Genomic DNA, 25,007 nt, shown 5'->3' with positions numbered 1-25,007 from the left:
CACTGTGGCCACATCTCCGTCTTGGTTTCTCCCCTTCCAAGCAGCAACAGAACCATAACCTCCACTTCTCAAAGGGCTTTGGGGCTGATGAGAGTTGGACAAAGCAATTACCATACAGAAAAATAAAAAGAGCCCTTCAAGCTTTCAGGGTACAAAGGTAACAAAAAGCTTAAAACTGAGACAAAACTCACCTTAAAAGGCTGAGGCTGGAAGCTCAAAGGTTTCCACAGAACTGCAATCACTTCCCCTCCATGCTTATCATAGAAGAACAAGGCAAGATCATCAAAGGCGTTCTGGAGAGAAAACAAACACAGGTTAAGGACAGTGACCCTTCAGTGACAACCCACTAAGTGTCCCTCACTGTGGTCCTCCATCAGCTGACCTGGCACTGCCAACCAGTGTCCACCAGTGTCCACCAACCATATCCAAGATTCCACAATGCATGAGACAGAGAGAGGCAGGCCCTACCCAGCAGGCAGTCCTGCCACAGTACAGTTCATGGCACCAAAGACAAACACAAAACCAGAGGCCAGCATCTCAAGCTGTGCAATCTGTGCAACCAAGGTATCAAAGCTCCTTCTCCCACCAAGATAAACTCCGCGTGAGCTGTCAGCACTTTATCCAAAAAGGAAACATTAGAGCAGAGGTTTTAAGTAACACAAAGTTCTGTGGGGTGGAAAAAGATGGAAAGCTCAAAGGAGGCACTGCAGCAATCTGTTCTCCTTGCCCCTTGTGTTTCAGCAATGGTGTCAGTGAGCATCTCCTTTGGTGGTGCTGGGCAGCAGAGATCAAAGAGAGATGTTGCACAAAGGGATGACTAAAGCCCAGTCTGGCTTCCCCCAAGCCCACACCAGCTGGATTCCCATGGCTGCAAGGAGGCAGATGAGCGTCACAGCAGAAGGAAACAATGCTGTGTGCAAGCAACTTCTCAAACCCAAAAGTCTGGCCCTACAGCTCATCACCCAACATGCTGATACAAAGAGATGTGTACCCTGAAAGAAGCTGACCAAGACAGCCAAGCAGCTGCTCCCTGATATATGTTTGTCTTGGTGGAGATCAACATCAGGCAACAAGATGTATTTACCAGGCTGAGCAAACAGTCCCCAGCATCAGTACAGGAGAAGCTTCTGCACAGGGTTTCACCAGACTTGGAACAAACTATTGCCCAGAACACAGACCCTCTGCTCCCTCTTCAGCCTTCTTCTCCATCACCTGAGTTTCCCAGCTTTTATCAAGAGAAGTCTCTGCTGGCATCATCGTATCATGAGATTTTCATGAGGATGTGCATGAAAAGAAAATCATAATCAAAGACAAGTTTCGATGGGCTCTTGTATGGACATACCAGAATTACAGTAGGAAAAAAAAGGTAGAGTGGGTTGGTATTACCAGTGATCCTAAAAGGCAAGGTGGAATTTTTAGAATACAGAGCTGACAAGCAAGGAGAGGTGGAGTTGTCTGCAATCTTCAGAGACAGATTTGAGTTTGGAGTGTTGTTGCCCTCACAGAGGGCAACGAAAATCAGGTCATCAAGATGGAAAGATCCCAAGAATTGCCAACTCATCCCACTCCACGGGCTTTCACAGGGGCAAGTCTGGTCAAGGCATTATTTCACCAAACTGGCTAGAAAAACCACTGTCTAAAAATACATTGAGAAAGAGGTAATCCACCCTGGCATTTCTGTACTGAGAGCAACGGGTTATGCTCAGAGCCCAGTCAGCAGGGAAGACTCCTCCTTTTCTAGCCAAAGAGGGAGGGAGGGAAAGCTCAAGGAATGGCAATAAAGCTCAGGGCACGCTGACCGCCAAGGTGCAGATTTCTGAAGCAAAGGGGAGCAGACATGTGAGAACCTGAAAAAGCCCAGCTACTCTGCAGGGCGAGGCCTCAGTGCCACGCGATGCTCCTTGTGAGAACACTATTTTTTACAGATGCATCCTGCTGGGCAGAAGCCAGCAGCATTTGCAGTAAAAAAACCCTCCCAGGCTCAGCTGATTTCCCAATAAAACCACTGTTTGGCCTGATACCCAGGAGTTTTTTTTGGTTTTTTTCCCAAACAGCAGGCAGCAGAGGGCAGATGTTAAAAGGATGGCATCCAATCCAAAATCTCAGCACTTGTCCTGCTCCCAGTGTCATCCATGTGGTCGTGTTTCAAACTGGCCCACCAAGCTGTGGAGTTCTTGAGAAATGGCAGCATTAAAAGGGTCAGGTGTATTAGTCACTGCACTTCTGTTTGTTCAGAGGCTTGGGGAGTAAAAGCAAACAGTTCACCCTCCTTTCCACATCCCACATTCTCTGCCCAGTGTCACTGGACTTGTCTGAGCCTGCAAACACCTTCTTCCAGGAAAAGTTTCAGAGAAAAGGGAGAAAAGGCAGGGAGTACATTTGTTCAATTCTCCAGGTGCTCTATCTTTGGTTGCAAGTCAGCATTAAAGGTCCATGGAAATCCCTGCCATCAACAAAACCTACAGCTGGTTCCCATCTCACAGGGACATGGGGGACCTACAAGCTCAGGGCTTCACTTTGGAGAGGCCTCATTGTCCAGAGAGAAGGTGTGTATGGCACCTGGAAGAAGATTAGAACCACCTCTGTAAGAGACCATCTGGGTTATAGGAATGAAAAGGGTGGAGAAATGTAGTGAGTAAAACAATGCCTGGATCTAAAATGGGATTACCAGATTAAGCAGCTCATTCTGAAGCATGGATTTTGCAATGAGCTAAGTGAAATTTAGTTAAGTATCTACGAGTTGTTAGATATCTACATTGTTAAGTATCTACTTGCTGCTAGTTAAGTATCTACTGTTTAAGTATCTACATTGTTTTTTAGGGATAGGGTTTTTTCCATCTGACCCTTTATCCACCCATTTTTTTCACTGCTTCTACCAAGAGATTAGGCTCATTGCATCACAGATGCTGGAAGAGCTTTTTAGGGAGGTCTCTGCACACAAAAGCGTGTCCTACAGTAGTATTTCCTGGTTCAACAGCAGCTCAGAAGGCAAATGCATCAATAAACACTTGCTCAGTGTTCAGAGCATTTTAAGTGCTCTTAGCAAGGAACTCACCAGTGTCAAACCTTATTAAAGCTACTTACTTCCAACAAACAACTATTTATTTGTGGTTAACATTTCAAGGTTTCTGCCACCCTATTGTGACCTGCCCTGATGCTCCCAGTTATGTGACACAGAGAGAGCCTCCCCCACGACCCCAACAGAGAAAGGAGATTGTCCAAGTAACCCCAGGCTGGGGCTACCTCTGTGACTTTCTTTTAAAAGACAAAGGAACCCTTAGGTTTGGGATTCAGCTGATAAAAGGTTTCACATTGAATTCAAACTAAGCAAACTTTTCCACCTGAGAGCTACACACTTATCCTTGTCTTGGGGCTTGGGGGCAGCAGGAAAGAAACGTGGAAAGGAAAGAAGCCACTCGTGTCCTCCTGGCTGCATCAGCAAACATGTCAATCCACCAAATCATTGAGACAAAAGTCTTCTGTCACTTTCTACACAACAAACCCTGCAGAGGCTCTGGGAGGGCATTGCCAACACAGAAGAAATGCAGCCACAAGTCCCCTGTCAGCTCAGCCCAGGAGCACACGGGGCTGATGCCCCACTGAGCAAAGGGGCACACACACATGTACCCGCCCTCAGCCCAGGGCACTATGCTACAGGTCTGGTGGCAGCTCTGCAGCCCTGAAAGCAGGTGATGGATTTCCTGACACCTCTGCCCTTCCAAAGGTGCAGATCCAGACAGGAAGCTTCCTGCCCAAAATGAGAGCCCACAGAGCTTTTTCAGCTTTCCCCTGTCTACCTGGTGTCACCACAGGAGGAGTCAGCCCTGTCAGTCAAAACAAGAAGGGAGCAGACTGACCTGGAAAGATTTCACCAATTACAGCTACATCACATGATCACAGCTTACATGTTTTAGGAGACAGAGAATTTTTATTGTCATTAATTCCTTTCTAACATGCAGTAGCAAGAGACATTTTTGCACCATGGGAGGAAGAAAGGAAAGGGCTCAAAGTCTTCCTGATAGGTCTTGCCTTAAGGTGCAAGAAATGCAAAACATTACTTTAGAAGGATGTTTATTGTAAAGCGGGAACATTTTCCTGCTCATCCACACAGGAAAGGTCTCACAAGATGGACAGTTTCTCTGCCACAAGCCCTTCCTCTGGCATGTACAGCCCAAGAAAGCTGAATCTCAGTGAATGACAGCACATCCCATCAGTGACCTGGTGAGACCAAGGACCCAGGAAGAAATGTGAGGTCTATTACAGCCATAACAGACAGGCAGATGGACATGGCACAAATAGCTTCACCCAATTTACCCCACAATGAGTGAACAGTTCAGGGAAGTGACCAGAGCCTTTGGCTTTTGTGAGCTCCAGAATGCAGGCAGACAGGCATGGCAAGCAAATCCAGAAGCACCCCTGTGTCCTCTGGATGGTCTCGAGTCCAGAGGACAGCCAAATCACCCTGGAGCAAAAGCTACACGGACTGAGCCATCTCAAACCACATCCCCAGCAAACACAGGGGTGTTCTGCAGCCACACAGCCACCAGAACACAGATCAGCAGCCATGATGGAGACTCAACAGGAGCCTCATCCCAGACACTTAAATTTAACTTAGCCTTGCTGCAGAATCCCCATCAGGAGCCAACCCAGGGTTTGCTCAACCAGGTGGTCTGAACTGTAGGTGGCAAGGAGGCTGCTGATGGGCTGAATATCCAGGGAAGCCCTCTCTGTGGGATGTCTGGCACCTGCTTTCCCTCAGAACTGTCTACTAAGCCTTCTCATGTGGACAGGATCACAGAACAGGCCTTCTCTATCAGATCTGTTCTGGAATTGAAGAATTTGCTGCCTGAATCCCATAGCCAGCCTTTCATCTCTACCAGAGCCTCCCAGACACCAGAGCAACTCAGGCCAGCTCCTGCAGCACATCTCCTTGAAGCAGGAAAAAAAATCAAGCAGTCAGGACGCAGCACCTCCTCTCCTTTCATTTTCTACTCTGATTAAGCTCCCTGGAAAAAGCACACAGCAATCCTTCAGCTCCAGAGCACTACTGCCTTGCTAAACACTTTGACTTTAGAAGAACGGGGGGAAACAGGCTGGACAGAAGATCTCCTGGATCTCCTGGTTACCAGTCTGAACTAGGGGAAGAAGCCACTCCCTGCCCCCCTCAATTCAATCAAAACACCAAGGCGTTTAAATCCTGTTTTCGTGGGGAAATCTCAGTAAAGGGCAGATGTTTCTTTTCTGCCCACAGAAGAACACAAAATCCCACAGCATCTGTGAGGCAGATGTCTCCCTTTGTTGCTACAAACCCATCATGGCTGCACTGTCAGCCATGGCCACAGCCCCATTGCTCAGTTCTGTGGTTTGTGCTGTTAAGAGAGAGCAAATTACTCTGAATCAAAGCCAGTCAGTTCTGCGTCCAAACTGCCTTCTCATCCAAGTTCTCTCAGAAGGATTCACTGCTGTCACCACACTTCTTTCTGGCACCAACTTCTTGCAGGGTTTGGATCACCCCCAGGGCTTCCAGCCCACAGGACAAGGAAGAGCCGAACACTGCTTAGAGCAGCAAGAGCCAGGGAAGGAGAAATAAAAAGGTGCTGCAGAGGCTGCCAAGCAAAGCCAAAATGAATGAAAAGGTCTTGCCTTGAACAACAACATGAATACACTGAGACATGAAGTCAGATGATTTCTAATGGATAGAGTAGCTTCTACTGACAGCTCAGCATCAGCAGCTTGCAGTGGTCCTGTAGTGCAAAATCAGCTTTTGAGGACTTCCAACTTAACTGCATACAGCTGAGTTCTCTGAGACCATGTGCAGCACCACCTCTGTGACTTTTCCAGGAAAATGAACGCCTGTTTGCCTAGAAAAGCAGGTATTTACCAGCTCCTTCAGGACTGCCCGCTACTGATCTGGATGCTATGAATGACAAGCAAACTGTTACTGCAAGATGTCTCCAATGATAGCCACAAGAGAACAAACAATATTAAGAGCCTTAAAGACAAAGAAAAGCCTCCCAGACAGAGGCGGATTTCGGGCTCTCTGCCCCAGAGCTCACTCTTCAGAGAAAGCTGCAACCAGCTCCTGATCTGCTCCCTCCTAAGAACCCTCATGTCAAAGAACAAGGGACACCAAGAGAATCAACACTGCTTCCAACAAGCAATGTAACCTTTGCTCCTATCCATCTTTCTTCATCGGGATGTTAGTATATTGGATTTAGAAGCAGCTCTAGTTTGCATCCTGAGCAAACCCAATTCCCAATTATAACCTGTATTAATAAAAATGGGCAGTAAAAATTCAGGCAATTTGGATGTCACTATTGACTAGACCACATAAATCATAATTGCCTGAAGATTAATGAAAGCTGCTTTCCAGGAAAATCTTTTCTCTACCTTTCACTTCCAGAGCATTTACTGACATCAACTTGTCTAGATGCATAAAAGTAAACCTATAAACCCAGTGAGTTTCCTGACTGACTGCCTCAGTCTACAGCCAGACCTGCTGCAAGCCTCCCCAAACAGACAGCTTTCCCAATCAGCTTATCCAGCATCCTCCAGCTTTTCTTCAAGCAAGCATTCTTCTTTCTTTCAGGCTTCCACGAGACTTGCTTAGCCCTGTCCCCTTCAGAGATACAGAGTCTCTGTCCCCATGCATCTCCAGCACCGTGGTAGCTGCTGAAAAGCTCAGTTCAGCTATAGAACCCACTTCCAGCACTAGGGAGAGAAGCATTTCAGACTTTAAAAACTCCATTTCCTACCCACATCTGCACCTCTTGGCTGAGATTTCATGGCAGCAGGTCAAACATTCATCATTGAAAAGCAAGGGGATGGTCTTGATGTGACTCCTCAGACACCAGAAAGGAAAGAGCAAACAGTTCCAAATCTGCTTCTTCCTCCCTTTTAAAATCCTTGTGAAGGATGCTTCTCCCCTTCCTTCTTGGCGAAGAAACCCCAGTGCTCTCTAGAACATGTTTGCAGGACCTTCAGGTCCACCTTCCTTCTCAAAGGGAGGAGAGCACTGGGCACCTCCTCTCCCAAGTGTCCTTCCAGCTAAGGAAGCAGTGCTTTTTGCAGGGAAATTATGTGACAATTTGGTGATCTTTGTCAGTTTCATGAAGCCTTTCACACATCCCGGTCCCTCACCAGCCAAGACTGTCCCAGGCTGCTGTGGGTGACAGGAGGACTAAGCTTACACCTTGGTAGACCTGGCAGCTCTGCTGAAGCCACAGCAGATTCCCATGGGCACAGGTTATCATGCACTGGGGCTGGCATGCAACTTGGGGGGTAACAGGGCTGTGCCCAGTATGAGGAAACCTTCAAAGAAACCCTTGCAAGTTTTCTTTGCCCAACTCCTAAGGTACCTAGTTAAGGTGAAAGAAGAGCTTGAACTGAGAGGGCCCAGAATCTTCCAGCCTAAACTGGAGTTTCAATTCAGGCACCACTTTTTCAGCGGTGGCCAAACACTGGGGCAGGGAAGTAGGGAATCCCCATCCCTGGAGACAGACAGCATCCAGCAGGACTGGGCTCTGTGCAGCCTGCTCCAACATGAAAGCTGTCTCTGTCCTGAGTGGGGAACATGGCCAGAGACCCTCACAGGCCCCTTCCTGCCACAGACAGCCTGGATTCCCATGCTTACAGTTCTGACACTGCTCACAGAACTCCTGTCAGTAAGGGAGGATGGCACTTCAAAGTCAAGGCAGGCTTTGAGAAGAGGGCACCACAACCCCACCTCTCTGCACATCCGACACTAACATTTAATCCAGCAACCACATCTGAAGCTGGGAAGTGCCGAAGTGCCAGGTGCTGCACAACTGCAAAGCACAGGCTGTCCAGATCCAGGGAGGATCACTGCTGTCATCCAGGATCCTGCATACCTCCCCACCTTGCCAAGGCTTTGGCTTGGCCTTATGGCAGAAAAGAACACGGTCAATGACTTTGGTTACTGATGTTCTCCATACTTCCACATTACCAACTTCCTCTGTTGTTATGCATGTGGCCAAACACAGAGAAACCACTCTGTGACCAATTCTGATCTCCTTTGGCTCACACAACCACTGGCCTAACAGTAGAAAGCTTACTGGAACCATGTCATGGATGCCTGTACTTCCCCCAAGAAATTGTATATGGCTACTGACCATCACACACACCAACTGGTAGAAGAAGCCATGAAAAGTGAGTTAACTAACTGAAGACAAATGGCTTAAAGACACTTTTGTGCTGAATACAATCTTCTTCAGCAAAAGCTCCTGGTAGTTTGTATCTGAGCTCATCCTCACATCACAGCAGCATCCCATTTCCATGCAGGAGGTGGTGTATTCACCAGGACTTCTGCTGGAGAAGCAATGCCCATCCCATGAAAATACCTAAAGATGTCACCAACCACATCCTGCACCAGCAGGCAATCCAAAAGCCAAGGGGAGCTCCCCCTTAGGCACCTCTACCTCTCCAACAGGCTGTGCTTACCCTCAGCTCCTGAAGGTACAACTGCACAGGGTCATAATCCACCACAGGAAAGAGGATATTCATGGCAGAGCTGTTCTTCACCACGCCACGGCAAACCGATTTCACCGGCCGGTCCACGCTCTCCAGGAGCCGAGGAATCTGGTTGGGATTCAGGTGGATCAGGACATCATAGAAGTCCAAAGGAGGGCGGAAGACCATCTGCAGGGAGAAACAAACAGTGCTGGTCAGTACAGGACACAAGCAAGCAGGAGAGGTAAGAGAGGTTTCCCAAGTCCTTGTTAGCATTTTGTCTCCTTCTCCTCAGGAAGCAGTAAACCAAAGACAAAATTTTTTTGAGATTAATGTTACAAGTTTGCCACAGATCCCAGGAAGCCTACCTGAATAAGTGCTAGTGGGGTGGGAAACAGAGAGGGACAAAGAGGTGAGCTGAGATAATTGCACTGCACGAGGCAGAGTCCCAGGATGAAGAGGGGAATCAAGAAGCCAACAGGAGCTGAACAACACGGAGGGGACAAAGGAGCTGTTTAATAATGGGATGGCCCCATCTGTCCACCAGAACTTGCCCCAGAGGGCAACAGCATCTTCCATCAAACAGACACGGTGAGAGCAAAACCTCATTAATGGACAGGAGCAATCCCAGACACATAAATATTTGCACAGGCAGGATCTAGCTGTGGATACAGCTGTATTAAAATGGAAAAAAACTTAAAACTATGTGTACATTTTCAAATGGAACAAATGATGCAGAGACATGAAGAGAGGCATGGGACACTGCTCATCTTGGCACTGGAAGAAAACCCACTGCCTGGAACTGGTTTACAGCCAGGCTGGGGAGAACACACATGAAGAACATCAGTGACCAGCACTGAGTCAGTCCTAGCTCTGTTCCAAACAGACCTCCTGTCCCACCCAGTGATCAAGTCCATGGCTTCCTGTGTGTGGCCTGGGAGCAAACCCATGTGTGCATCTTCATGACAGCAGGCATGTCCCCATGGGATCCAAATGCAAAGACAAAAAAAACAGCTTGCACCACTCTCTTAGATACAGGAGGCAACTGTAGAGGAGCCAACTCTAAACTAAACTGGAAAGACTTTTCCTTCCTCCCTGCCCCAAGCTCTGCCCTGGAAACACCATCCCATGTTTATCTCTAAGGAACATCATAGGCCCCCATAGGGAGGACACTAGCATGGACCAGAGAAATTCCATGGCAATGAGAAACATTCCCACTGCAATGGAAGGGAGGAAGGAGGAGTCCCAAGGAGGCTGAGTGAAGGAGTTGGGAGGCTGCTCCGGCCAGGTGACACTTTGTTTTAGAAGTTAACCATCCTCAGCTCACAATGTGCCTCTTGAATTTCAGTCTTGGGCCAGCACTGTGACTGCAACACACCGGACATGCCTCTTTCCTTCACAGCCCTGTAACACACACTGCTACTGCCTCAAATACATCCTCACCTCATAACACTTCCAGTGCAAAATAAAGCAGAACAGAAAGCAGTGTCAGTAAGTCCTTTTTATACTGCTTAGGCAGAAAAAAATCCACTGTATGTGCTGCTTTCTGGTTTTGGTTTTCATTTGGGGTTTTCTGTCCCTAATGTGAATCTGCCATATCTAACCACTGCTTGGCTTCTTTAGTCCTTTGAGATTCAATCTCCTGGTTCACTACCTAGTACACCAACAAACTACCCTTCAAAACACATGTATCTCCCTTCAAATGGCAAATAAATATACCTCTCTCAAGTCCATTGCAGTAATCGATGTTTTAGTTTACTTAAAGAATGAAATCACTGAGAAACTGAAGAGGGTTAAACTCCATAGGGCTTTACTCCTCCACTCAAACCAAAATAACATCCTCCTGAATTGCCTGTCCTGCCAAAACCTCCAACACCCTGAGTATGGTTAGAGTTGAGCACACAAGCCAGATTTCCACAACTATTCCAGAACAGTCTCCCAGAGGAACCATTTGATCATGTCATGGACACACAACCGGTTTGGCACAGGAATATTGCGGGTTTGCTCATGTCCCAAGAAAACTAGAGAACACAGAATAAACTTGTCCAAGTCACCCCAAGCTGCAGTGCAGAGCTGGGTCCCCCAGAAGCAGGGTGGCATAGAGGGACACCAGCCTCCCTCCTCCCATCCTTGCAGCTTTACAGCCCAGGGCAACCCCATGGCCACAGCCTGAAACCTCCTAACACATCCCAGCAACCACCACCAAAGCCCAGTCTGCTTGGCCAGAGCCTGAAAACCCTCTTCCCCAGGAGGTCACCTTCACATCCTGGTCGCTGAGCGGGTCCATGAGCTGCTCCTCCAGGGCACGGAGAGACTCTGAGGCGAGCAGGACAAGGCGCTGCAGGATCTGGGGAGGGAAGGAAGTCAGAGGGTAACACTTGGCAGTCTTGGATGTAACTGGGACATCCGTCCCTCACGGGGCTCTAAGAGCCGGCTCCAGCACTAGGAGCAGAGAAATGCCCCCAGCCAGCAGCACCACGGGCAAGGGGACAGAGGGCCCAGCTCACTTGTGCCGAGGGGCGCTCCCGGGTCCACATGGAGCTCCACTGGTCCTTGGGGGTGGCCAGGAACATGACGGGGAGGCGAGAGCGAGCTGCTACAAACTTGTTCTTGATCTCCGTGCAGTCAGAATCTGGAGAGGGCAGGCAGAGAGGTGAGATGCTCTTCTCCATCCACAGCCCTCAAATCTCCTCACCCACATCACAGCCAGGAAAAGGCAGCACAACAGGATTTATCCTCTCCCATCCTCTGATCCCACAGTCCATGTGAAACCAGAGCTCCTTCACCTCAGGCTTGTGCCTCACTCCCATTAGATGGGCCTTTGCTCTAAATCCACTCAGGTGAGCTCAGGCATGGTGGGTACTGAGACTGACACAAGCTGGAAATTCACATTATAAGCTAGTGACAGTTTGTATTATCCAAAGAGTGTTCTACCTTTTGTCTTTTATTTCCCCTCAAGTGGGGAAAAGCTCTTTAGTTCACTAAAATAAGTTGGAGGGCACTTTGGAAAATATTAGTTTTCAAAACCCAATTCTTTCCCAAACACCTTTACTTTTTTTTATAAATCAGCTTTAAAGCTGGGTGTAACTATCTCCCCCATCCCATGACTTTGCAGAGCAAACACAATCCCATGGTCTCCTGTGGCTCCAGCCTGTACCCAAACAACAATCAACAGACAAAACACTAGAGGGCAGGAACAGACTGCTTCAAAGACAACTCCACATCCAACATCACCCACGCTTGTAACAGACTTCAACAAGACCAGAAGCAGCAGAGCATCATCACGGAGACCCATCTCTTCAGAGGCAGGCAGGGGAAAAAAGGAAACCACACATGGCACAACCAAACCCATCCTGCAGGCAAGTGAAACATGACAGGGCAGGAGCAAGGGAGTGGAAAATCTCCTTTTCATAGTGCAAGCTATGATGTACCCAAGAGATGGGGAGCCAGGCACTGACCAAGGAGGGCTCAAGAATATCATGCTGCAGCTCTCCTACCCACTGCCTTCTCACCTGTGAGGCCAGTGTTTAGGTTGACTATCAGAGGGTTGTTTTTCCAGTCAAAGGTTGCCAGCAAGTTGAGGAAGCGCAGGAACCCCACCTGTGGAGAGCTGGGGGCAGGACAAAACAGTTCAACATCATCATTTGCTCTCCTAGCAGCAAGAAGGGCTGCACTTGGGGGTAACTTAGTGAAGGCCCAACCCACATGCAGCCCAACAAGGGATATCTGTGATGGGAAAGGGAAGTCCAGAACAAATTTGAGACACTTCCCCTTCTCCAAATCTCCAGGGAAAGTCTTTTCACCTTTTTCCCTCATTCCTCAGGAAAAAGAAACCAGCAAAACGAAAATCATAGCATCCCCCCTAGTCCCCTCCCAGCTGCCCAATCTCCTGATGCTCTTTCCACCCAGACTCCTGGGTCTGGAAAAAGGAGGAGGTGGAGAGAAGGCTGCTCCCATCTCTGGTGCAGGTCTGAACACTAGCCAAGTTCCCAGAGTGCCTCTTCCCCTGCAACACGACACATGCACAAAGCAGACAGCTGGGAAGATGGGGATTCTGTTATTTTAGGAGACAGGAAAGCATTCTAGGCATCAGACTGCTGTTCCTGCTACTTTGGGAAAGGAAACTGCACCACAAGTGCAGGGCAGAGTAACCTTTCGACTCCACACAGAAGAAAAACATTTCCTTTAACTTCATTTCACTTCCTCTGGGCCCCATAACATCTGTCTGACAGGGGCCAGCATCTACCAACACACTGCTCCATTCAGATTTCAGGGCCCAACCCCTTGTCCTTCCCTTGGAAGCCTTCTCCAGGAGGGAGGCTGGAGCTGCCATCACCACCCTGACATCCTTCCTAAGGAACTCAGGAGCCCCAGCATGCTCGTAGCCACAACACAGCTCTCACCCTGCTTCTCCTGGCCATCACGCCCAGAACAAAGGGCCTCATCAGTCCTCCAGAAGGCACAAGACACCTCCAGTTGTGCCACCAGCCCCTAGAGGCCACAAGGACACTCACTCCCAGCCTTACCTGCTCTCCCCTGCTGACAATTCCCAACAGGACTTGGGACAGTATTTTGGCAGCACAGGGGCCTCCTGCTCCCTGCTGTGAACCCTCCCAACACCTCCCACCTGAGCAGCATCCCACCCTTCCTCCATGCCATGTAATAGAAGGCACTAAATCCCCATCGGGCCAGCTCCTCATCCTCACCTGGGTGGTGTGAAGGGGGCTGAGTGGAGGAAGAGAAATGCCACAAGCAGGTCCACACACTCCTCAGAGATGCTGTCGCTCAGGAGCTGGGCGCTGATCCAGCGCTTGGCCAGCCGGGAAGTGCTGCCAAACACAGGGTGCTGCTGCTGGAGCCTGTGAGGAGGGACACATGCCACTGCTCAGCCCACACACCCCAGGACTCACAACAGCCTCTTGGCATTTGGCAAGAAAGAAAAGAGGGGCAAAAATCTGCAAGGAACACTTACACAGCATCACAAGCACAGAGACTTTCAGCAGATATTGGGGGAAAAAGGGAAAATGCTGCCTCATGCTTCCCTCTAAGCATGCTGCATTTTAATATTTGTCTCCTCACACCAGTGACACAAGGTGAGAAGTGGTGCCACCCACACCCACATCCCTCCCTTAATCCTTCCAAAGAGCTTCTCACAAGGCCAGCTGAAGGACCACTTCCCAAAGCAACCTCCTCTACCCAGGAGGCATCCAAGCTCTTCTACCCTGCAGGATCCAAAGGCACCTCCATGCTGGTTTCCAGCCATGTCCCACGTTCTGACCTCTCAGGCACTTTCTGCCTCACTTACCCATGCAGTGAGCTGGTTAGATAGGGCAGATGCAACGTTTCCAGCTCCAGCTGCCGAGATTCCTCTGTGTCCTGGTACTTCAGCATTCCTTCTGGAGTGACCACTTCTTTCAGGATCAGGGGCTCCCGGTGGTAGGCCACTTGGAGACGGAACACGTAGCCATCCTGAGATGGGACACAAGGCAAAGTCAGGCTGGATGGTGACATAAGCAGCATCATGCGTGTTATGTTGCCCCTCAGGGGATACAACAGCAGCATCCTGACATCAATGCAGTCTCACCACACTCCTTCCTAGGCCCACCATCCAAATATTGTTTTTGTCCAGTGGAATCACTGCCACAACCCCCTGCCTCAGTAAGGTCAGGCCTGGGGAAGGTTCTGGGGATCCCCCTACCTTGTACACATCAGTGTGGGTGACTGCAGGTCTGCACACGAGCTGGTGCTGCTGCCGGAGGAGCTCAGCCAGCTGGAGGTGGAAAGCAGCCTTGATGCGCTTGATGGCTCCTTTGTCCTGCGGCCACTGGCCACTGCCTTCCATGTGGCAGATGACTGGGGGCAAAGGGAGAGCAGGAGGTCAGTGAATCCCACCCAGAAACAAGGTGTTGTATAGGGGTGTCTGGAACTACAGGTTACAGCACAAAGGCAGGAGGAGACAGGGTTCTGCTCCTGCCTGTAGCACACCAACACAGCAATAACAGAGCCAGGATTGATGCTTGCCTCCACTTCCCTCCAACAGATCATCTCCCACTCACATCTCACCCCACTTACTCTTCAAAGGTGTTATGTAGGCTGGGCAGGGCTTCTCCTCCGAAGGAAGCAGAAAATGCTTGCTTCTGTTATGGAAGGAATAAATTGGCTTCATAGGAATGGGAGGAAAGACCTGAAAGAGAACAGCCACCCAGCAACTGAGAACAGGAGCAGAAACCTCTTGGCAATGTGTATCCCTTCACCCAAACCTCCCACACCGGCAAAGCCCTCCAGTACAGAGGGTTTGGTCAGCTTGTGCACAGCCAGCCCAAAGGATGGAACAGCAAAGAAGAAGCACCATATTGCCCCCCAAGGGCTCTCAGGAGCCACAAAAGCAGAGAGTGCCTCATTCTCTCAGTCCAGCCTCACCCCAGCTCCCTGCAGCCCCCCAGGCGCGGCCATGGCCCAGGACACTCACGTCTGTGTAGCGGAGGGCTGGGTGCACGCCCTGCACAGCCGTCACCGTCAGCGGCAGCTCCTTCAGGTTCCACAGCTTGCGGCTCAGGTCATCGTAGGAGCAGACCACACTCACCATGGCCTCCTCACCCGTTCCCCCTGCCTGCGGACACACAGGGAGCCTCTCCAAGCACCTCTCCTGCTCCTGCACTCGACTCACCTCCCTCATGGGCTGGCATCACAACCAAGCTCCAAGGAGCCAGCACTGCCACCCCAGGGAGCAGCTTCTGGCAAGAGCGCTCAGCAAAATGGGGAGGTAAGAAAGAGAGCAAAGACAAGGGCAAGGCTGTCTGCGACTCCCCAGCAGCCACAGATATCCCAGAGGCAAATAAAACTGTTTCTTTTGCAAGACACTAAGGCAGCACCAAGAGCTGTATTGCCAGCAGTCACTATAGTAAAGGAGAAGCCAAGAATGATCAGGGAATAGAGATCATACACTGGCAAGGTGAGAGCTGTGCTACTGTCTCCCCAGTAGTTACCATGATGCCAACAGAGGCAGCAGTTAATAGAAAACTCCACTGACTACATCCTTAGCCAAGGCAGAGCTCTGGCACATGGCAAAAACAAAGACAGAAAACATTCAGAGCAGCACAGGAACCCTGCGGAGGGCAGCAGAGAAGCACCAGAAGGAGAACTGCTGCTGCCCTCCACCTCTCCAAATAACAGCAGAGCAGCCTGATCTGTCAGGGAAGCCACATGGGTGACACCAAACCACCCAGCTCAGAGGCAGCTGAGTCACACAAGGAGCCAACCTGCCTGGAGTTTTCCAACCTGGGCTCTCTGGCGGAGCAGCAGCACCCTCTGTGGGTGTGCCATGAACCACCAACCCCATCCTGCTTGTGGCTGCACCCTTCCTCTACCTCCATCCTGCACACCCTCACATTGCTGGCTCCCCAAGCTGCCTGCACACAAGCAGCTGGAGGAACAGGTAACCCTGCACGCAGCACCTCACACTCAACAGCAACTTTCTCCTTTGTTCCTCAAGGACTGACAACAATGGAATCCCTAAGCACCCCTCAGGCTCCAGGAAAATGCATCTCCTATCAGACTGGGGAGTATCAACCCTGCTAACCCCAGATCAGCCTGAAAGGACACAGCACACAGACCTTCCTGCCTCACCACACAACAGGCTGTGAAAACCAGCATCTCATCCCAAATCTGACACCCAGCTCTGCCCAGACCACAATCGGTTCTGGCAGAGGAGATCCTTTCCATCAAATGTGCACCACTTCTGAAAAAGGGGAAAGGAAACAATTTCTTCCTCCATCCAACAACCAGGTAAAGAGCTGGTTGTACTGATGCCTTTTTGGGACTACTTAAAGCAGAGGCCAGACAAAATTAAGGGAATAAAAAGGGCCTTCAGGTACATTTTTGGGCAGACAAAGCCCCCCTCAGGGGCTACGCCCAAAAATGGACGACAGGTCATGGGTTTTTATACTTGCATAAGTTTGGTTCATTTGCACATTAGGGGTTAATCTTCCAATTACAGCTTCAGGTAATGAAGACATTTACTCCAAGTTTGCTCCCTCTCCACTTTTGTTTACATTTCTCAGGACCTGAGACAGTAAGGTATCCTTGATTTCCAGGGCTAGAGAGGAATTGTTTTGTCTAACCAAAATGCGAAGACAGTAGCTAACACTCTATGTGGAGTTTAGAGTTATACACTAAAGAACTGCAGGATTATAAATATATGAAAAATATTAATGCTAAAATCCTAAGGCATCAGTACAAAAAGACCAACAAAGTGTGCCAAAGTGCTCATGGCTCATCTCCAGACTTGAATTTCACAAGCTGAAAAGCAGAAGTTGTAAAGAGGGACATTTCCCAGCCTCTGAGATGCATCTTTTCTGTCCAAAAGTGCAGTTTTTTTGTTTCAGCTGCACATTTAGATGGAGTACAATCTAGCCCTTTGCAATATGCCAGGCAAGATCCTTTTCCTGAGTTTGCCAGCTGGACCTAAGGGATGGCAGCACAGAATTGCCTGGCCCATGTCCTGAAGGATGCAGTACCCCAGAGGTGCAGCCAGAGGAGCACTGTGGCACAGTAATATATGCTCAGGCATGTGGACAGAGGGGCAAAAGCAGTGAGACTAGGACAGTGGGGTGCTTGCAGGGGAAAATGAGGTCTGGGGGATGCTAAAGCAAGAGGATTTCAGCAGTTATGCATTGGCTGCCATTAAAGACTTGGCAGATCCTTACCCTTACTACATTCTCTTGAGAACCACCTAGGCGCCACTTGAATGACCTCCCTACAGCCCTTCCCTCACTGCTCTTCCTGGAGAGAGCCCCAGCTCCACGGGGAAGCAATCATACCTCTTTCCCAGTCCTGATCACAGATTCCAGCAGGGCTCCTGTGTAGCAGATGGAGGACTCTGGAATGTCCGCATGGCTATGTAGGAGAAGACAACAGAGCAGCACAACTATGACATGCCAGCCTATTGATCTTATTGACACTGCATGGGTCAGCCCAAGGATGAGCAATCCCTCTCTAAGGAAGGTCCTGGTGAAAAGACAAATCTCCGTGCATTCCTCCCTGCCCAAGTAATCCACCCAAAGTGGACCAGTACTTGTGCAGCTTCACAGGATGCACAGCCAAAGGCACCAATGTGCAGCCTTTGCTCACAAGACCCATCCTCAAGTCAGGACAAAGAGGCACAGGCAAACCCTCCTTTCTGTGCAAGAGGGCCTCACTTTTGGCAGATGGTATAACCTGCTGCAGAGGCATTCCAATGCCATAGGGAAGACACAATCTTGTGAACCACTACAAGGTCTCAGAGGATTTGACAAAAATGTCCTGCAAGGTCCAGACAGCTTCTCTTCCACACTGAGGAGTATCCCAGCATCCCATCCACATGGTAAGGGCAGGACCATGCTGCCTCCTTGCCCTCTGCATTACATCCAACAGAGGCTACAGCACCAGGTGCTTGCCCTTCCCACCCGCTCTTGGGAAGCGGCTCACAACATTAGGACAACTAAAATGATCCCACAAATCTGAAAGAACCCACAACACCCCACAAACCATGAAGCTGACAATGGGGTCACCAGGGACAGGACTCATGGCAGGAGTGACACATGGAGTGACCCGCAGCTGCTGCTCAGTGCAACTTACAGCTTCAGCAGGTGCCTGATGATCTGCTCAGGAATGAGGCGCTTCTGGCAGGCAGTGCTGGCCTCCCACACCACGGCCTCACAGATGCTGCCATCCTGGAACCGACGCAGCTCTGACTTCTCTCCCCAGAACGTCCGGAACTCCAAGGCCTGTGGGGGGACATGGGGACATTGACCAAGCCAGCACAGGGACACGGGTTATTTCTGGGCCGGACAAAACCTTCCCAAGATTACCAGCCAGCCTCCCAGCTGTCTTCAACCACAGCACAGCACCAGCTTTGCTCTTACTCAGCACAAGCAGGGCTCCCCTCACCTCGGGGTGATCAGCCTGAGGACCCTTCTCCAGCGTGCTGGCAGCAAACTCTGGGACAAACAGGAGGCCAAACGTCAGGGGTCCCACATCCTTGTGTTTTGGGGGCTCAGCATCAATTGGCCACTGTGGGAAAATGAGGAACATGACACACAAGGAGAGATGAAGCTTCTGGAGCAGCAGCTGCTGGGATTATTGGGGTGCTAGATGAACCTCCTGCTATGCTCTCCCAGGGGCCCAGACAAGCACAGACAGGGAAAGTCTCATCTAATAGGTCTCCCCAATGACAAGAAAAGCTGTCTTCACCGTTCCTCATTACTGGACCAGGACTTGTGTCCAGACCAAGCAACACAGCTGCATCCCACAGCCCAGTGCAGGGCCTCAGGTTCCACATTCCCAACAAGGGAGACAAGCCTGTCTCCTTCCCCAGTGAGCAGGGATGCCCTCCCTATGCTCTGTAGTGCCACAAGAGACAGTTGAAACCCCACAAGCTGCAAATGATGCAGTGTCATTGCCAAGCTGCCTTACCTCGGGGATCTGGGGCAGGGAGTGAGCCACAAGCTGTGCTCTCTGGGACAGACCCCGTGCCAGCAGCGAGACAACGAAGGGCAGGGCTGCAGCCACATAATTCCCACCCCAATCCATCAGCTCATTCAGCAGCTGCATCTTCTTGCAGGTACCCTGCAGCTTGGAGACATGCTTCAGGCTACAGAGAAGAAGAGAAGCTGGTCACCTACCTCTGCCACCAAATCCTTTCTGAGAGAGGGCTATGTTAGAGGATGGATGAAATGGGGAACTGAGGGTCCTAGCCCAGGATGGGTGCTACAAGAATGCCCTCTGGCATCTCAGGAGATGCTGATCATTGTTTCCGAGGCTTAAAATTGCTCCCCTCCTCCGGAGGGCTATCTAGACAGTAAAAGTGGAACAACCCAGTGCAAGCAGGAACCAGTGTCTATTTCAGAGCTTAGGAGAGCCACTTCCCACTAGGTAAGTTCAAATCTAACCTGGACCAAAGCCAGCAGCAGCTCAGTTGTCTTTGAGCAGGCTGCCTCAGCACCACCCCACCAGCAGAGTGAGACTCACTGGAAGATGTGGTCAAAGGTCCTGAGCATGGGCTTCAGGGTCATGAGCAGCGCCTGAAAGCCATCCACCATCCGGTCATCCAAAATCTCCATAGAGCGCTTGGCTTCGAACTGGACCTGAGCAAGGAGGGAAGGCAGTGCAGCAGCATGAATGCAAAGGGAGAAGGAAAGCAAATCCCTCCATCAGTGGCCACTTGTGCTCCTCCATCAACGAGGGCCAGCCCAGTTCCATGGTCAGCAGCACACCCTGATCCCAGTCTCTGTCCTTAGCATGAAGCCAAGTAACAAACTGCTCTCACTGCTGGTCAGAAGTCTCTTCTTGATATCCCGGACATCAAGGTGATTTATTTTTTTTCTCTCCTACAGAACAGTTACATCTGCTAAACAGCTGCTTGGCTTCACCCAAAGGTGCACACAAAGAGGGAAAACAAATTTCCCACACCACTCAAGCAAGACTGGTAAGGCAGTACTACATCTAAGTCTCCGAATTCACTTCCAAGCTTCAAAGCTGGAGATGTTAAAAGCTTAGGAAACCACAATGAATGCTCTCCCTTGGTCCTACATCCTCCTCAAAGGTATCTAACCATTCTCTGCTTGTCTGAGCTCACTGATAACACAGCACCTCAAGAAGCTCAGTACCTGGTGGTATTTGCTGGCAGTCATATCAGCACAGAGATTGACTAGTCCAGAGGGATCCACAAAGACCACTTCAAATGCCTGGTGGAAATCATCCAGGACAGGCTGGAAAAGCAAACATGGTCCTTAGTGCTACAGTGCATCACATACACCAAGACACCCCAAAACTGTTGCCATCTGCCATCCCTGCAACAGGCACATCCCAGCCCCAGGAGCAGTGGCAATACAGACAGACTCAGGCACAAGAGCCCTCAGAGGGCTGCTCACCAGGGAGGGATCAGCATCCTTGGCTAGACTGATCCCTGTCACGCTCAGGTCAGTGGTGGCTGTGGACAGACAGGAAGGAACAAGTCACACCAGCATCAACACCTCTCCCCCTGGTGACAGTGGCATGGTTATATGCCAATACCACCAAGGTCTAAGAACGTCAACAGAGCTGCAATACAATGCTGGCCTCCACCCTATGATGGGAATTACCCACTGCAAGCTGCACCATCCAGCCCTGCTCTGTTGACTCATCCCCTCCTGTCCATCCCACCCACAGCGGCTCAGCACAAAAGAAAAGCCACAATGGCCTCTCTGCCTCTTCTCCCACTATGTTCAGGCTTTGTGCAGAAACAGCAACCTTTCCTTGTCCAGAGGGGCCCCTGCAAACTCACCCAGGAATTGCAGAGTGCTCCTCAACACCTGGTAACCACTCATCATTTTCACAATCTTGCGCTTCATCAGCAGGTAGGCAACAAGCATGGAGACCAAGAAACCACTGAAGCACCCCAAGCCCTGTGAAAACAGAAGTACCACAACCCCATGGCAGCCTCCTGGTTAGGACAGGGCCTCCATGAAAACCTAACACAGCTCAAAGCAAAGCCACAAGCCACCACCCCACCCACCAAACCAAAGCACCAGGACCAAAACACCACCCTTCTGCCTCAGGACGGAGAGCAGGCCAAAGGCAGGTTAGCCAAGTGAGCAGAGCCTGCCTTAGCACATGACATACCTTGCTGAGCTGCCGCTGGTTCAGCCAAACTTTGAGGAGGGCCAGGCCATCTTTCATGCCTGGGAAGTCCGTGGCTGCATTAGACAAGAAATGCAGGTGGGAGAGCATCACTGTGTCACAGAGGATGGAGTTGTTGTAGTGTGGAGTCGGGGGCTCAGTCATTCCTGTGTGAAGAGATGACAGAATGTTGGACCCAAACACCAACCAACCACCTGCCCACAGAGAAGGGCTGCAGCAAACCCACCCACAGGCACCGGAGGCAGTCTCTGCCTGAAACAAACAGCCTCATGTTCCCCCAGCCTCAGGCTGTACCTTCTTTGGGGGTGCTCTGCTCCATGAACCAGGCAGTCCGGACGTTGTTCTTGCTGGGGTAGAAGCGGCTGGGTTTGAAGAGATCCGAGTCGGGACAAGCGTGGAGTCGGACAGTGACAATCTTCTTATCCTTGCCTGTAAGCACCCGAGGGGAGATGTACAGGAGGAAGAGATGTCAGAGACTAAACTGGGAAAACATGGAGCATCCCCAGGCCAGGCAAAGGCAAAACCTTCCCAGCAAAGTTCCTCAGCAGTGGAAATAATCTCAGAGCAGAGAGTGACCACATCCCAGAGCCAGTGATGACCATGAGGTCACACAGCTCATGCCCCAGCCCCAGTCTCCTCCCCACTGCCCAGCCTGGCAGCCTCACCTGCCCTGGTCTTGCCAACCCACATCTGTCCCAGACCCCAACCCACTATCTCCTGAGGGCTGTGGGAACAAGCAGCACTTAGCATGCATCCTACATTATCTTATCTCATCAGGGAAGAGACAAACTGCACACAGGTTCCTGGAGAAGGCAGGAGGACAGTGGGGAACAGGGCTGGGGAGAGCAGAAAGGAAGGGCAGTCCTGGATACAGGTGTGTTTTGTAGGGTTTATTATTTTACTCCTTGAAGTACACACAGGATATGCCAGCCAGTGAGGCCAAGGCTGGAGAGCCCAGTGAAGCACAGGGGAGGAATGGGAAGGGGAGAGACCCTGAGGACTAGACTCTGGGTGAAGAGAGAAAACAGTTGAGAGGCACCCAAAATTTATCACCAATTGTGATGGCAGCCCCAGACTGATCCCCCTCCAAAGGGGCATTGAATGGTATCAGACCACCACCAGCACCCTCCACCCAACGCCAGTACCCAGTCACACCCCACACCAGAGCAAGGCTCAAGTGCCACCTTGAGGCCTCAGGAGCAGGATGGGCTTCAGATGGTTGCTGTTCATGTAGGCAAACTTCACACTGCCAAAGAGCTTCTCCTTGGACAAATGCTGGGCAATGTGGGACAGGTACAGGGCTCTCTTCCGGTGGTAGCGTTGATTCAGGTTATCTTTGTCCTGAAAGATTTCCTGGGAAGAGAGGGACACAACAATGCCACCTCACCAGCCAGCCAAGTTCAGTTCAGCCCAAGGCACCCCTGCACCCACAGCTCCCCCTGGCTCCACAGACAGCCCTATCTCAGCCCCAAGGAGCTCCAAGCTGGTCAGGAGCTTGATACTGGCTCACCGAGCTCCAGGACTGCAGGAGACAAGAGCAGTCATGCAGCCAAACAGGGTGTGCTTGGTCTCAAGCTTTTCTTACAATTAAGTCTGGGCAGCAAGGGGAGGTTACCAGGCTCCAAACATCTCCCTCCCTTTAACACAGTCTTGGGAGCTGCAGTAGAAGTGCAATTGGGTACAAAAACAGACAGCATGCATCTCCCTGGCAATGTTCCATCCAGGCAGAGAGAAGGAAGATCCTCACAAGGAACTAAGATCAAACAGCAGCTCTGATAGAGCAAGAGGCCAGCCCACACTCCCCAGTTCCTTGTGGAAGTCACCCTGCATATCCAGATGCTGCCACCTCACTGAGGAATGGAGTGGGCAGGGCAGGGGTCCCGGAGGACAGGAGAGGACAGGGCTCTGGCAGGCCCCAAGCCATTCAGGAGGTGGCATGGCCAGACTCACCCGTGGCATGGTCACTGCAATGTCCACGTTGATCTCTGGCCTGACACAGGTGCCCAGCAGGTAACTGCCCACCACCTTCAGCTCGGCTGGGGGCACGAAGCGGAACCTTCCCTTGACACTGAATGGCACCTGCAGGAATGGGACCTTCACATCCTCAGAGAGCCAGGCCTGGTCAGTGAGCTGGGAACAGACACGACACACAAAACACTCTGAGCATCAACAGCAGCAGATGTGCAGGGACAAAGACCCCGCTCCCTACAGAGCTGCACAGAGTCTAAAGACAGTGTCCCTGCTTTTTCCTCGAAGAAAAAGCAAATTATTATTTTTTCAGCCCCTACGGGAGACTGTACACGAGCAGCTCTGCTTGAACAGCAACAGCAGAGCCTGCTTCTGCTCCATCCACGACATGGATCTTGCCACCTCTTCCATAACCCTGGAACATACTTCAGTTTCTGGAGTCTCTGGGATGGCGCTCAGCAGGTTGTTAATTTCATGGAGGAAGGAATCGATCTTCTTCTTCTTTTTCTCCTTCAACGTCACCTCCTTCAAAAGCTCTTCAATCTGTAGGGGAAAAGGGGACCATCAAAGGCATCTGTAACACTGGAAATGCTCTTTTTACCTTGTCGTCCAGCACCAACCATGAGCCTGCTGCAAACAACAGCTGCTGAGCTGGGGTACACACCAAACTCCCCTTAAACCCTCCTGGAATGGCAATTTGATCAGTTCCTGCCATTTTCTGTGCTGGATTGCAATCATCTCCATCCCAACCAAGGTGCAGGCAAAAAAACCTTGATGTAATTCACACAAGCACAGCTCTCAGGAAGGCAGTTTGTATGACAGAGAATCAGCTGCAGGAAACAACCACACAGGTTCCCACCACAAACCAGGTCCTAGAGATCCTGCCACTGACAGCAGCAAGTAGCCAGGAGATCAAAGCTGTTCCTCACAAAAATCACCAATGTTAGAACCACCTGAAGGATAGCATACCATACCGAGGGACCTGGGCAAGCTCAAGGAGTGGGCCCATGAGATTCAACTAGACACCATGTGCAAGATGTTGAATCTGGCTTGGGGGATGAGCACACCCAGAGCAGCCCTGCCCAGAAGGGCTTGGGGGTGCTGTGGGTGAGAGGCTGCACATGGCCCAGCCATGGCACTCACAGCCCAGAGAGCCAAACGTGTCCTGGGCTGCATCCAGAGCCCCGTGGGCAGCAGGGCAGGGAGGGGATTCTGCCCCTCTGCTCTGCTCTGCTGAGACCCACCTGGAGCACTGCATCCAGCCCTGGGCTCCCAGCACAGGAGGGACAGGGACCTGCTGGATCAGCCCAGAGGAGGCACCAAGGTGATAAGATGGATGAAGAACCTCTCCTATGAAGAAGGGTCGAAAGCATTGGGAATATTCAGCCTGGAGAAAAGAAGGCTCTGAAGAGACTTATTGTGGCCTCACAGAAGGCTGGAGAGAGACTTTTTATGAGAGCATATAGTGATAGAAAAAGGGGCAACGGCTTTGAACTGAAAGAGAGTAGGTTTAGATTAAAAAATGGGACGAAATTCTTCCCTGTGAGTGTGTTGGCACAGGTTGCCCAGAGAAGCTGTGGATCCCGCACTTCTCAAAGAGTTCAAGGCCAGCCTGTACGGGGCTCTGAGCAACCCAGTGGTCCTGTGAAAAGTGACCCTGGGGAGGTCGAAACTAGATCATCTTTAAAGGCCCTTTCAACCCGAACTGCTCTATGATTCTATGATCCAGTTACCAGCTGATCTTCCCCTAACACAGCCCCAGGTCATCTCCGGTTCCGGGCTCCCCCCAAGGGCAGTGCGCGGCCCCCCGGCTGACCTGCAGGCGGAGCAGGCTGGAGTGGAATAGATCCTCCGTCTCCTTCAGCTGGGTCAGCTCCTCGCTGGTCGGCGGCCTGTAGAGCTCGGCGCGGCTC

At 50.8% G+C, this 25,007-nt stretch overlaps 1 protein-coding gene across 1 annotated transcript in view; it reads right to left on the bottom strand.

The window, feature by feature from the left end:
* NOL6 (nucleolar protein 6) overlaps positions 1-25,007 on the bottom strand; it is a 29,201-nt gene that overhangs the window by 1,296 nt on the left and 2,898 nt on the right. Inside the window, exons 2-25 of the mRNA XM_005424988.1 lie at positions 24,911-25,004; positions 23,521-23,637; positions 23,077-23,256; positions 22,311-22,479; positions 21,421-21,555; positions 21,109-21,272; positions 20,771-20,891; positions 20,379-20,437; positions 20,115-20,216; positions 19,477-19,592; positions 18,922-19,099; positions 18,397-18,519; positions 18,085-18,233; positions 17,289-17,364; positions 14,939-15,079; positions 14,542-14,653; positions 14,168-14,322; positions 13,775-13,938; positions 13,176-13,328; positions 11,982-12,079; positions 10,977-11,101; positions 10,727-10,816; positions 8,461-8,658; positions 192-293 (exon numbers count right to left, since the gene is read on the bottom strand). Of these exons, the coding sequence (XP_005425045.1) occupies positions 192-293; positions 8,461-8,658; positions 10,727-10,816; positions 10,977-11,101; positions 11,982-12,079; positions 13,176-13,328; positions 13,775-13,938; positions 14,168-14,322; positions 14,542-14,653; positions 14,939-15,079; positions 17,289-17,364; positions 18,085-18,233; positions 18,397-18,519; positions 18,922-19,099; positions 19,477-19,592; positions 20,115-20,216; positions 20,379-20,437; positions 20,771-20,891; positions 21,109-21,272; positions 21,421-21,555; positions 22,311-22,479; positions 23,077-23,256; positions 23,521-23,637; positions 24,911-25,004 (3,121 nt within the window). The remainder of the gene's footprint in view (positions 1-191; positions 294-8,460; positions 8,659-10,726; positions 10,817-10,976; positions 11,102-11,981; positions 12,080-13,175; positions 13,329-13,774; positions 13,939-14,167; positions 14,323-14,541; positions 14,654-14,938; positions 15,080-17,288; positions 17,365-18,084; positions 18,234-18,396; positions 18,520-18,921; positions 19,100-19,476; positions 19,593-20,114; positions 20,217-20,378; positions 20,438-20,770; positions 20,892-21,108; positions 21,273-21,420; positions 21,556-22,310; positions 22,480-23,076; positions 23,257-23,520; positions 23,638-24,910; positions 25,005-25,007) is intronic.

The sequence above is a fragment of the Geospiza fortis genome, unplaced genomic scaffold (assembly GCF_000277835.1).
Source record: "Geospiza fortis unplaced genomic scaffold, GeoFor_1.0 scaffold49, whole genome shotgun sequence".
Taxonomy (NCBI): domain Eukaryota; kingdom Metazoa; phylum Chordata; class Aves; order Passeriformes; family Thraupidae; genus Geospiza; species Geospiza fortis.
Note: the sequence above shows the minus strand (reverse complement) of the source record. Positions and strands in the feature narration are given on the sequence as shown.